Here is a 14,103-nt window from a genome sequence, read left to right as displayed (position 1 = left end):
ACCTCTCAATTAGACCTCCTAGCCCCACTTTCATGTATACCAATCGACTCAGAATCAAATTCTGAGCAAATGTCTGTGTGTGTGGTGGGATGTTGATCAAAAAATTGTCACTCGATTATCTCGACATTGGCTGAACCGATTTTGTCCGTTTTGGCACCATTCGATCCGTCTTGGTGTCCCATAAGTCGCTATTAAAAATGATAAAGTTAAGTAAAGTACTTCAAAAGTTATGCTGATAAACGAGTTTAACAAAAGTCCGGAAGATTGTAAAAAGGGTGGTTTTTGTAAGAAAACCCGACATGTTATACATTTTTAGAAAAGTATTAAAAAGACCTTTCCAACGCGTCCAAAACATTGAAAATCTGACAACCCTATCAACAGTCATAAGCACTTAAGTGTTATTTATGCACTTTTTCGAAACCGGATCTCAGAAATTTTAAAGAAAACGTTGTCCGAAACTGTCATGCGATCTGTCGTTGGATAGGTAATCAAAAGACCTTTCCAACGCGTTCCAAACATTGAAGATTTGACAACCCTATCAAAAGTTATAAGCACTTAAGTGTTATTTATACACTTTTTGGAGGCCAGATCTCAGGTATTTTGATGAAAACGTTGTCCAAATATATCATGCGACCTATCTTTGGATAGGTAATTAAAAAGCCTTTCCAACGGGCATAAATTGAATTGGGGATTTGACTACTCTATCATAAGTTGTAAGCACATAAGTGCCCTGAAATATTTAGAACCGACTACCCAATCTAAATGAATGAATAATGAGCCAAATTGATAGAACACTTAAAGGTCCGCCCTATTTTGGATAGCATTACCTTTTAAATGTGAGGAAGGCACCAACCACCTTAAGGTGGATTAAGTAACGTTTTTTTTAATCGAGTTTGTTGGAAAATATCAAAAACCTACACAAACAAAAAATAAAATAAAATAAAAATATTTTTTGAAGCAAAATTTAATTTGCAATAGAAAAGCACTTTTTAATAAAATGTATCGTTCTCAAGTTATAGCTACAGGAAGTTATACATTTTCGATTTTTACAATTTTCTCTTTCATACTATGAAAATCAGGCATTTAGTTTCTGAGATACAGCCTCACAGAGAATTCGAATCGATAAAATTAAATTAAGATCAAAACTTTAGGCAGGTCTTTTTATGAGTGATTTTATTGCCTTTATTCAGTGAGAAAGACAAAAAGGGTTGTAAAAGCGTTGTACTTAACAATCTTAAGCGTCTCCGGTTTTGATGTTATTTGTATTAAATACAATTATTTTTTTAAAAATTATTCCAAAATCTCTCTATTTCCAAGTAAACTCAGTATTGTATGGATAGCCCCCTAAATTTTGGATGAACCAATGATTTGAAACGATTTCTATGGACAAAAGGTATGGGTGATCAAATAATTCAAGATAGAAAAATGGCATGAAAAATCGATTTGCAAAAACGTGTTTGTAAAAGATGAACTTTGAGAAATCTTGGAATAACTTGATTGTAATTTTAACAGCATTTGAAAAATTGTCAGCTCTACGTGTATAGTTATCGGTAAGCAATTATATAACGTGATTTGCCGTTCGAAGGGGGTCAAACTATTCACAATTTTTTAATTGAATTCTCCTCGCAGCAAGGTTGGCGTCGATGGCTGTGCAGGTACAATTCGAACCGCAGTTTGTTGCTCGCGATTGGCCAGAAGTGTTGCAATTTGCTTTCGCCCAGAACCCAGAACTTAGGACGTTATGGCTCTAGTGCTCAGATACGTTCATCAAGGCTTCCAGTACTATCACGAAACTCAAGGTTAATGTTGTGAGTTTTGAGGTGTTTGTTTCAATAATGAGGGAACTTTCTTTTTAGATCCACGAACAACGGACTTGTTTATAATAAATCCTCCATGGCTGCCAGTTGCACTCGTTGGTGGATACCTCTACTTTGTCCTTAATTTGGGACCAAAGCTTATGAAGGATCGGAAACCGTTCAACCTTCGAACGCTTCTCCTCGTTTACAACGTTTTACAGGTTGCAGCGAATGTTTATTTGGCTTGTTATGTAAGTTTACAAGATTTTTGTAATTCTTTATTACAATGCTAACAAATAAATTCATTTTTCTAGGGCACACATATTTTGCTTTCAAAAGGGTGGACCTGGTCATGTCAGCCATTTGACAAGTCTACCAGTAAATTAGCTATGCGTGAGGTTCAGCTGGCGTACTGCTACATCTTGCTCAAGTTGGCCGATTTGTTCGACACGGTTAATCTCACAAGTCCCAGAAGCGTTCCTCGCATATCATCTATCTATTCGTAGGTTTTCTTCGTGCTGCGCAAAAAGCAAAGCCACGTGTCCTTTCTGCACGTGTATCACCACGCGGTGATGGTGCTCGTTCCGTTCATCTTTATGCGCAACTATCCCACTGGACACTGCTCGATGCTGGGACTACTCAACACGTACGTCCACGCGGCGATGTACTTTTACTTCTTCATGACGGTGTACCGACCGGAACAAGTCAAGGATGTCCGCTGGAAGAAGTACCTGACGATGATGCAGATGGGACAGTTTGTGGCGCTTGCGGTGTACTTTGGACAGCCGGCCCTGCGGGGACTGGACTGTGGCATTCCAGTCTACTGGTTCTGGTTGGGGATGGTTCAGGCCGTGTTTATGTTTGCGATGTTTGCTGATTTCTACAAGAAGGCATATCTGAAGCGGAAAATTAAGTAAGGTTTTGTTCAAATGTTACGATTACAGATTACCGGGAATTCCAGAACCCCCCCCCCCCGCCTCCCACCCCCCTATTACGAACATTTACTACACCTTTTAAGGTGAAACGTGAAGGCAATATTAATGTAAATGTATTAGTGAGGTTTGATTGTGTTAGTCATCATCAAGATCATTGGTGACGTCATTGGTTTAATAGTATTTGTGACATCGTTTAGTGGTAGTTGTGTGGTCGAAAAAACTTTGCTAACAAATCAAAATAACCAATTGAATGAAAAAATACCTTTGCTAACTTTTGAAAAGTGCTTCATTTACCTGTTACCATGATTTCGAAATTTCGAAACTATTAACTTGAAACTCATCCTGAAATGAATATTTGAACGAGTTTTTTTTTATTCGAAATTGAAACGAACATACGGGTTTCAACATAATTTTCCTACATGATTGTAGTTAAAAATATTTCAAGACACTGAAATCAAGCGTTAGATATAAATACATGTTCTTCCATGCATTTTACTTAAAATATGGTTTTTGTTCGGAAAAAAGTTACTTTTCGGAATATATTAAAAAAGGCTAGTCTTGGTTTAAACATTTATTCACATTTTATTTTCATGTTTTACCACAAATAACAAAATTAGCGCGCGGGTAGCTGTCCCATCAGTCCGGGGAGGTTACGATCCGGATTTCGAAGGTCTCAACGACTGCGTTCGAGACCAACCTGACTCTTTAGATGCCGAACTCCAGCTTGAGCTTCTCGCGGAGCCGATGAACACGCTTTATCAGCAGCTTTGTGAATCCGGGCTTAAGGATGCGGTGTAGCACTACATCGATCAGGTCCGGTAATCAGCTGTTCCTGGTAAAACTGATGGTGAAGTACCGGTGTGGAGCTCACTTCCTTGGGCTGTGGATCCGGGAGAAACCCGATCCAGCTATTCCTGTCCTGGCCAGATTGTGATCATCGAGGTGGGTGGGTCAGAAATCTCGTCGGTTCCGTGAGTGGTTCCCACACTGACGGGTGAGGTCTATTTGGTCTAACCACTGACCCGTTGTTTTCACTGTCCGCTCCACGACCTAGTAAAACGTAAATCGTTTGAGAACAATTAATACAAATTAATTATGACAAAAATTACCTACAATTGCAATTTCCTGTGGTTTTCTCTCAATTTTCTAGAATTAAATTTTCCTTCGCACGGTCGAGCAATTTTCACGACAGACCAGCAGATGATAAATACAAACAGAACTGTCAAAATCTTGCGTCCCAGCAAGGGCTTGTAACAAGGTGTGCTTGATTCCTTGCGCGAAATAAATAATTAACATAAATATTGGATTTATTGGATGCGCACTGCTAAACTGAAGCTGCCCGAAAATTGCATACTGGTTGCGGCGAATAGTAAAATATGAATGTATAAAAATAAAAAATATCAACAAAATCTGCTTGAAACCTGGTTTTCGTGCTAGTTTTTTTTGTTGCACCAGGAATCGAGCACACCTTGAATAAATATATGCCTTTGACGTGCCAAAAAAGTGTGGCCAAACGGAGCAGAGTTTAATTGTGCGAAGTTTTCTAATTTATTTTTTGTGTTGTTATTTTATCTCGTATTCCACTTTAAATTTTCTTTTATGTAACAAAACAACTCATGGATGAGTTGTTAGATTGTTTTTTATCAGTATGAGGTAAAACATCAAGCAAGACAATGTTGTTTTTGAATTTTATTAAAAGTGCTCGACTTGAATTTCTGGCAACCACATTCTTGATGACTACTACCACAAGCAAACCACAAGTGCATATGACAGTTGTATTGGAGAGTGTCTGAACAGTCAAAAAAATAATCACAAAATTTTCCACTTCACGTTTTTTGATTCAAGATTTTGGGAAAATCGCGTGTTATATTGTGTTTGGCTGTGATCACCTGGTCCCTCTGACTGCAGCACGTCGAGCGATCAGCGATTTATTAAGGTAATGTAATTGAAATGGTAGTTTTCAGGCGTTTTAAAGTTCGGTCAGTTTTGTATGGCGAAAATTTTGTTATCAAAAATAGGCTAGATTCTCGAAAAAGAAAGCTTTATCGAGCCTGGCTTATACTTTGCTGTGTTCCTCTGGAAATTCTGCGCATAGTGATTATTTTTTTACATTTTTAACCGTGCAGCTTGTTCGTGGAATTTCAATTTTGCTCAAAAGTCTTTGATTTTAACTGAATAAGGTGTAACGGGAAACAATCATTGTTAACGTGAAACGGGACGGTTTTCTGCCATACTTTTACCGCCATTTAAAATGATGGCACGTTACACCTTAAATGGGCTGTCACAAATCCTAGATCCTCCAAACAAATCCTCCCCTTCCTCTATTCATTGACGTAATTTTTGAACGAATCCTAAGCAGGCTTGGCAATGTCATCAACATAAAAAAATAAATATTTTAAAACATTTGGATATGTTTTTATAAAAGCAAAAGAAAAAGTTCAACAACCTGATTTCAGTACATAGCATTCATTCGAGAAAATTATATTTTTGACTAACAAATTTGGTAAAATCTTACCGAAATTCGATAGTCATTATCGTTCACAGTTGTTCATTTAACTACCGACTTTCGGTAAAATTATGTTCATTTTGACAGATGGTTTACCGATCTAAAGTTTACAAATTTATCAACTACCGAATTAACTACCGTCATCTGGGGCGAATCGGGACACATGGGGCGAATTGGGACAGCAGTTTACGCGAGATTCCTACTCGAAACTAGGTGTCCGAAGGCTTGATTGTTGAGGCAATTGCAAACCTCTTTTTACACCTTAGCTTCCATCTACCCCGGGATTCGAACTGACGACCTTTGGATTGTTGGTCCAACTGCCTACCAGAGACTCCACCAGGACAGGACCCAGGGAGACGACTTCTACACCTGGACTGAGCTAACGACCTAATCTTTTAAGGTTAGTCCGGGGCCAACATTTACTTCCCGTCCGACGGAAGGCGTGATCAGACAAATCTCGTCTCAAAATTTGCCACCGGGACCTTCTGGGATCGAACCCAGGCCGACTGGGTGAGAGGCAATCACGCTTACCCCTACACCACGGTCCCGATGATTTTAAGTGTTTTAAAACGTGCTGTCCCTATCCAGACTGTAGTCCCGATTCGCCCCAGTTGACGAATAAATAAACATTCATAGAAATTTTTATTTAAGATTTGAAGGAACAAAACCATCTTTCTCTGTTTTTCCTTAGTTAAAAAAATCTTGCTTAAGGCTCTGAAAGTCATCATTTGCAACAACGGTTTGGCGGCCATGTTTGTTTTAAAAACATTCAAATCTTGATTCAGAATGCATAAATAAAAAAATGGTTTTATTTGTGTTGTTTGTAGAAGAATTTTGTATATACTGCCTATAATTGAAAATTCGACTATTATGCCAAATTAAGTATTCCGAGAAAAACGCGTTATAGTGTTTGTCACCAAATCTCCGTAAAGGCAATTTCCCATAAGAGTGGCATATTATCCGTTTGGTTTTTCGCATCGGCAGCCAAATCTAAACACAGTATTTTAGTGAAATTCAAGTTTCAAAAGATGTATTGGAACATCCTCTACCACCTGGTTCTAATAACTCGTTTTTGACAAAAGTGGATAGCCTTTTTTCATGGGGATGCTACGGCTGTCATCTGCATACAATGTCACTGAAGCCTTAAAAGTACCAAAGTTTTGGTGTCTAGTGTCAAAATTATGGGGAATAACATGACGAAAAGGGTGCAAAATCGAAAGGACGAAAATATTTTGTTTCTTTATTTTTGTTTCGTTATCCGGGGTAAATCGGGACACATGGGGTGAATTGGGAAGTGATTTTAGCAATGTTTTGCACACTATTTGAATTTTTTCATTGGTTTCAGTTAGAATAGACACAAAACAACAAAATTAGTTTCGTTGGATTTGAACAATTGGGATGCTTCACCCTTCATTTTGTAGCATTTTTAAGCCTTGTTTAAGAATTTTGAGACTCAATTGAAATTTGCCTCAGTTGCAATTTTTTTCATTTTTTAGGTATTTAAAAGTTCAAAAGTTGTGTCCAGATTTGTTCCACCTTCCATTGAGCTAGAGTGCTCATATTTAGCCCAGATGTTAGTTGTATAAGTTCAAACAACCCCTGAATCAGGCAGATTGGTGAGCTCCACAACGTCCCTAACAATGGGCTATGCCCTGTTCGTGGACTCGCTCTTAAGGTTTCCATACAACATGGTTGAGCTCACATATTGGTTTAACCGCCTAAAATTGTAGATTTAAATTAATATTATGATGATCTGTAAGTTCATTGGCCGAATAAGAATTTGCGGAAGACATTTCAGAGGATTTGAAAAATACACCTGCTGGGAAGCTTTGCCTGAGACCTAATGCTAAGCATATATTATTGTTGGCGGCATTTTTGGTTTATTTTAATAAAAAGAATCATTCTGAGCAGCTACAGGATTTTTTCAAAAAATACATAAATAAGATTTATTATATTTTGATTTGTGACTCTCTGAAATGTTATTCCCGAAACAGAAAAAAAAATCATGGTAATATTGCATCTGGAAAGGGGTACATCTTTTATGCCAGAAAAAATGTGTAATTTAACCTCTGAAAATGTGTAATTTTACCACTATTCTGGTGTAATGTCACATTTTCAGTCTAAATTGAGGTAAAATTACATAATAAAAGAGGTAATATTCAACACCTTCCAAATTTACTCTTTTTTTTTTTGCTGTGTACCATGCACCCAAAGGAAATATATATCTCAAAATCTGCAACAGTGAATTTGCTGCAGAAAATGTCACATTTTATAACATTTTTTGCAGCAAGCCCGTAGATCAATTTTGCACGCGTGTAAATATTTCAGCGATCTGCAGTTCTCACCAACACATATAAAGCTGGCCCGTCCAAGAGCAACACACCAAAGAGAAGAATATGTTGGTGCTCTTTCACTCACATTCCATCAAGCGTCCATGGCGCGGTGGTAGCGTGTCGAACCAATAACCAAGAAGTTGGTGGTTCAATCCTCATTCTGTTAAGGTTTTTTTTTTGTGAAATACAACCAAAAAGCCGTCGGTAATGTCGATAATTGTCGATAACGGGCAAAAATGTCATACCCCTATATCGCAAAAAATGCATGAGGACAGTTTTCATGCAGATTCTGATATACTTTCATGCCGCCATGCATCACAATCATGCGACCGCCGTTTGGGTGTGCGTCTTCATTAGTCTCCAATTCTACACGCAAAGTTAAAGAACGAGTCCTCACAAAAAGAAACGTGAGGAAAGTGTTTGTTTTTGCGAGAGTATAGTCCTCTCGCGTGTTCATTCGTTCATTGGAACAGTTCATCCTATTTAGTGGCTTATATGGACAAATGGCCGCCACTTAGTCACCGAACCATGGTGGCCCATACGACAAAGGCACGGTTCAAGATGCCAAAGGTCTTGGGTTCGAGTCTCGGTACCGATACTTTTTTTTCGATACACAGAAAAAAATAATGTAAATTTGGAAGCTGTAATTTTGGAAGGTTGAATATTACCTCTTTTATGATGTAATTTTACCTCAATTTAGACTGAAAAAGTGACATTACACCAGAAAAGTGGTAAAATTACACATTTCCAGAGGTAAAATTACACCTTTTTTCTGACATAAAAGATGTACCCCTTCCCAGATGTAATATTACCATGATTTTTTTTTCTGTGTAGATGAACTTTGTTTTAAAGATGAACCCATGAGTAAAGTACTCTCGGTAATTTCGGGATTTATCCTCTCAGTCCGCACACAGTATCATTTTACTACCGAATCGTGCTCTTCTCGTATGCCGATGTCCAGTTCTGGGTGTAGTATCTTTGACAAAACAAATCCGGTTGTTTACGTTTATAGCCCTAGTTCGATGCCCCGTGCTGGTTTTTTCGGGTATAATCAACAAATACGTTACAGTTACGTTCCTTTTATTTACATACACATTAAAACTTGCGCTCTACAATTAGTTTACTGGCTTTAGCATGACCCCCTACCTCATTTTCGTGCTTTTTGAGCTCCCCTTGCGGTTCTTCGCCACGTAAGCTTTCACGTAAAAGTCCAAAAACATGCTGCAAATGAAGATGGCTTGTCCGAAGCCAACCCAGTGCCAAATCCTCGGAAAGCCACAGTCCATTCCGGAAAGGGCAGGCCTGCCAAAGTGAAAGCCCAGATGGACGAACTGAACCAGCTGCAGCCGGGTCAGATATTTTTTCCACCAGATGGTGTCCTGGCTCTGGTAGGATGCCAAAAAGTAGTAAAAATACATGACGGCGTGAACCAACGAATTCCACACGCCCAGCATGAACACATGACCCCCTAAAATTGGTACGATAGTTTGGTCAGAAAGTTTCAATTTTGCTTCCAGTGATCTTACCAGGAACAAACACTACAGCTAAATACGTCATCAGAACCATTACGGCGTGGTGGTACACGTGCAGGAAAGACACGTGAGATTGCTTTTTTCGAAGCACAAAAAATACTGTATCGGCAAGATCCAGAACCTTGAGCAGAAAATAGCCATAGGATAGGTACAGCTCCTGAAAACCTTCCCTGGTGGTGCTGTAATCTACGGGTTGACAAACCAAGGAGAAGTTTTGTCGCTGCAGCAACAGGTACATCTGAAATAGACAATCTAGTAATTTCGAGTTCACGCGCCGACAAGATTAAACCTACTATCGTTACGAAGAACGCTCCATTGGCGATCACTTGCAAGACGTTGTACACTCGAATCACATTTTTGAGATCGAACGGTTTGCGATTTGCCATGTACTCTGGACCAGCCTTGAGGACAACGAACAGGTAGGTCGCAATCAGAATCATCACCGGCCATGGCTCGTTGGTTAGAGGTAAACTCGCGCTCCTGGTGTCTAAGAAATTTTCAAATTTCAAGTAAAATTTGGATCTCAACATCATTAAAGCCACCTTACCTCGGTGTTCTTTCATGTACTGATGGTACTCATCAAACACCCGCTGTACCACTAGAGCCATTTTGACTATTTTACTCTCTTAGCGCGACTGATCCCAATCGGAAAGAATCATGATGAATTTATAGTATCCTCCATCGACACTTAATGGCACGTTCAAAAAGTGAAAACTGTTCTCAAAACCTTTGCTGAAATATTTCCATATCCCGCTGCGAAACTGTTGAACTTGCCAATCGAGTGAAAGTGAATAATAGTTGCACACAGTTGAGTGGACGTTCCCATTAACGACACAGTAAGTATAAGAATGTCACGTTAAAGTTACAAAGTGTAAGATATCTGTTTTAGATCTAATAAAGTTGTGCAACAAAGGAATTTCATGTTGATTTGTTTGATTTTCAAAGTGATTTGACAATTTGAAACCATTTTCGAAGCAGTTCTGATTTTATTTCTTCGAAAAATATGTCGGATTTCTCGAGAATTTTTTCATAACATATCAAAAACGTTACTTAATCCACCTTTAGGTGGTTGGTGCCTTCCTCATATTCATAAAGTCAATACATTCAGTAAAAATAGCAACATTCCCCCTTAACATGTTTAACAAATCAACTTTATTACTCATTTCTTTTGATATGGTTCGCAGACCATCAATATTTCTGGCTCATCGGCAAGGTCTGATAAAAAAACCTATCCAACGATAGTTCACATGGAAGATTCAGACAATATTTTTATCACAATATCTGAAATCAAACCTCTAAAAAGTGTATAAATAACACTTAAGTGCCAATAATTTTTGATAGGATTGTCAGATCCTTGATGTTTTAGGCTCATTTGAAATGTCTTTCGATTATCTAACTAACGATGGGTCGCATGATAGACCCGGACATCATTTTTACTGAAATATCTGAGATCCGGCCTCCAAAAAGTGTATAAATAACACTTAAGTGCCAATAACTTTTAATAGGGTTGTCAGATCCTTGATGTTTTAGGCTCATTTGAAAGGTATTTCGATTATCTAACTAACGATGGGTCGCATGATAGACCCGGACATCATTTTACTGAAATTTCTGAGATCCGGCCTCCAAAAGTGTATAAATAACACTTAAGTGCCAATAACTTTTGATAGGATTGTCAGATCCTTGATGTTTTAGGCTCATTTGAAAGGTCTTTCGATTATCTAACTAACGATGGGTCGCATGATGGACCCGGACATCATTGTCATTGAAATATCTGAGATCCGGCCTCCAAAAAGTGTATAAGTAACACTTAAGTGCTAATAACTTTTGATAGGATTGTCAGATCCTTGATGTTTTAGGCTCATTGGAAAGGTCTTTTTAATACCTTTCTGAAAATGTATAACATGACAGGGTTTCTTGCAAAAACCACCCTTTTTACAATCTTCCGGACATACGCCAAAATCGTTTTTTTAGCATAACTTTTGAAGTACTTTACTAAACTTCATAATTTTCAATAGGGACTTATGGGACCCCAAGACGAATCGAATGAGACCAAAACGGTCCAAATCGGTTAAGCCAGTGCTGAGATAATCGAGTGCATATTTTTTGGTGCACAGACCCACATCCCTACACACACACACACACACACACAGACATTTGCTCAGAATTTGATTCTGAGTCGATAGGTATACGTGAAGGTGGGTCTACGAGGTCAAATTAAGAAGTTCATTTTTCGAGTGATTTTATAGCCTTTCCTCAGTAAGGTGAGGAAGGCAAAAATTGTGGAATTTTTTTTAGACACGCCGCGTGCAGAAACGAAATTTTATATTTTTATTATTATAAGTAATTCTTTATTTTTTTTTTTTTTGTGTTTATTGCTGTTTTAGCGATGAAATTTATTTTTATTACAGTTTTCGTCATTTTTTCCGTTTCTGCAGGCGGCGCGTCCGAAAATCAAAATTTAATTTCAAAGAATTTCTCAATTTTTTTTGTAAAAAATAATTTTATAACACTATCTGTTATTATTTTTACTTTTGTTAAATATGTTTAGATCTTTGGTATAATTTGGTCCAATTTCGTCGGGGTCATTATTTTGGCCATGAAATGGGGTCCTTAAGCTAAAGTTATTCTAAAAAGTTGAAAATTTGAGAGTTGATTTTTTGTAAATTATTTGATATAAAGTCATGCCTCGGTTTTGCACTGCCCCGGTTTTGCACCGTTCTGCTGCCTCGGTTAAGCACGGCACAGTGCTTAACTGAAGCACAGAGCTTATAGATTTTTGGCTATATGGGAGACATGGGCTTTAATCGTATGAAAAATCATGCAAACATCAAAAAATTATAGTGTTTTGGAATCGGCATGATGTCAGTTATCCATTAAAATTATTATTTCATGAAAATTTTCACAAAAATACGTATTTTCCTGTATTTTGAAAATGCATTTTTTTTCTCTAAAGAATCCAAAAAATATATTGTTATTGGATTATGGGTATCAAATGATCAGGTTTTTTCATACATTTTGGATATAATAACAATTTTTTTAGAAAATACTCAAAATTTTCACAAAACTACGTTTTTTTCGAAAAAAAATACTCAAAATTTCAATTTTTACAACATGGGTATCAAATGATCGAGATTTTTTCATACATTTCGAATGTAATAATAACATTTTTAGAAAATACTCAAAATTTTCACAAAACTACGTATTTTCGAATAAAATTCTCAAAATTTCAATTTTTACCCTATGGGTATTAAACGATCGGGATTTTTTCATGCATTTCGAATGTAATAACAACATTTTTAGAAAATACTCTAATTTTCCCAAAACTACGTATTTTCGAATAAAATACTCAAAATTTCCGTTTTTACAATGTGGGTATCAAATAATCAAATCATTTTTTTTAAAACGTAGTATTGTAAAAAATTTGAGTATTTTTTTAATAACTTTCGAAATGTATGAAAAAATCCCGATCGTTTGATACCAACATTGTAAAAACGGAAATTTTGAGTATTTTTTTTTCGGAAATACGTAGTTTTGTGAAAATTTGGAGTATTTTCAAAAAATATTGTAATTACATTCGAAATGTATGAAAAATCCCGATCGTTCGGTACCCACATTTTTAAAACAGAAATTTTGAGTATTTTATTCGAAAATACGTAGTTTTGTAAAAATTTTGTGTATTTTCTAAAAATGTTGTAATTACATTCGAAATGTATGAAAAATTCCGATCGTTTGATACCCGTGTTGTAAAAATTGACATTTGAAGTTTTTTCAAAAAGACGTTGTTTGCAAATGGCAAATAAACCAAAACAATAACTTTTTTGTAATGGAGACATACAAGTTCAATAACAATTGTTGTTATTATGCTGCTCCACCTCTCCGTACAAAATAACAAATCTGGTTATTCCTTCATGATTCCTTCTGTGTTATTGGTTTGTTATTGCAATAACAACATAATAACAGTTTAAGTTATTCTTCGAACAAATCTTTGTTATTGATTTTTGTTATTTTAACATCTAATCCGATCATCCCAATAACATGTTTCGATCTTCTCACAATATCAAAAACTGACTTTCCCAAGTTATTTCCGTCTGCTCGGGATATTCCCCTTATAAATGCCAGCGCCCTGTCTGGTTCTATCTACCATGTGACAAAAGGTTTGAAAAACCGGTTGTCACGATCTTCAATTCTATATCTTCTCTGGCTGTCCTAGGTTGGTTTACTATTTCTCGCTGATAACTGCCAATATGAGCAAATAATTATAATTGACTTCCGGTGATCAAAAACAATATTGTATCTGATATCTGCTTGAAATAAATGCAAAGATTTGTTATTAAGAGTTATTGTGTACAGGAAAATTACTGAAAAAGTTAGCTGTAGTTCAGATATAAAATATAACCCATCAAACAAAATTTGCAAGTTTTGTGAATTCACGATTCTGCTATCTTTATTTTATTTGGATTTCAGAAATTTCATTCAGATCTCCAATACGAAGCTCATCCTTAACAACAGATTCACCAACAGTAGGGGAGAGTGGGGCAAGTGTAACAAACTAAGGAAATTCTCGTTAAAACCCATCAAAATTGTTTAAAATTTGTCGGACTTTTTTTAAATCGTCTTATTCCAGGTCTTTACTTAGACTTTAATTGAACAAGTTTCTAAAAAATCCAGATGTTTACGATAAAAATTGATTTTAAAGTTATTGATTTTATGTACCGTAATCTGGGACGAATCGGGACAGTAGTTTTGACTATGTTAAAGACAATCACACCGTCTTTGCATACTGAATACTAACATTAAACGGGACAAACAGGTTTGACTATGTTGCAGTCTAATATTTTGATATTTTTGAGTAATTTCGGTTAGACCAGACCAGGTACGTTCTACACAACTAATGGGGAAGAGGAACAATGCATAAAATATCATGTTGATTTGCAAACATTTGAACTATTTTCATTTTGACATGTCAGATAAGAATGTATTTGATACGTTTCTTTCGTTTTA

At 36.7% G+C, this 14,103-nt stretch overlaps 2 protein-coding genes across 2 annotated transcripts; one reads left to right on the top strand and one right to left on the bottom strand.

The window, feature by feature from the left end:
* The first annotated feature begins 1,638 nt into the window (after positions 1 to 1,638).
* Positions 1,639 to 3,226, top strand: LOC6046874 (elongation of very long chain fatty acids protein AAEL008004). Its single transcript, XM_001863967.2, has 4 exons — positions 1,639 to 1,799; positions 1,857 to 2,047; positions 2,111 to 2,248; positions 2,303 to 3,226. Exons 1-4 carry the CDS (start codon positions 1,742 to 1,744, stop codon positions 2,711 to 2,713), a joined length of 798 nt encoding a protein of 265 aa, XP_001864002.2. The 5' UTR covers positions 1,639 to 1,741; the 3' UTR covers positions 2,714 to 3,226.
* Positions 3,227 to 8,633: 5,407 nt separating this feature from the next.
* LOC6046870 (elongation of very long chain fatty acids protein AAEL008004) lies at positions 8,634 to 9,847 on the bottom strand. Its single transcript, XM_001863966.2, has 4 exons — positions 9,650 to 9,847; positions 9,396 to 9,589; positions 9,097 to 9,340; positions 8,634 to 9,038 (listed from the first exon to the last, which is right to left on the bottom strand). The coding sequence occupies exons 1-4, from the start codon at positions 9,708 to 9,710 to the stop codon at positions 8,713 to 8,715; spliced, it is 825 nt and encodes a 274-aa protein (XP_001864001.1). The 5' UTR covers positions 9,711 to 9,847; the 3' UTR covers positions 8,634 to 8,712.
* Positions 9,848 to 14,103: the final 4,256 nt, after the last annotated feature.

The sequence above is a fragment of the Culex quinquefasciatus genome, chromosome 3 (genome assembly GCF_015732765.1).
Source record: "Culex quinquefasciatus strain JHB chromosome 3, VPISU_Cqui_1.0_pri_paternal, whole genome shotgun sequence".
NCBI lineage: Eukaryota > Metazoa > Arthropoda > Insecta > Diptera > Culicidae > Culex > Culex quinquefasciatus.
This window is presented reverse-complemented; position numbering and strand designations above follow the sequence as displayed.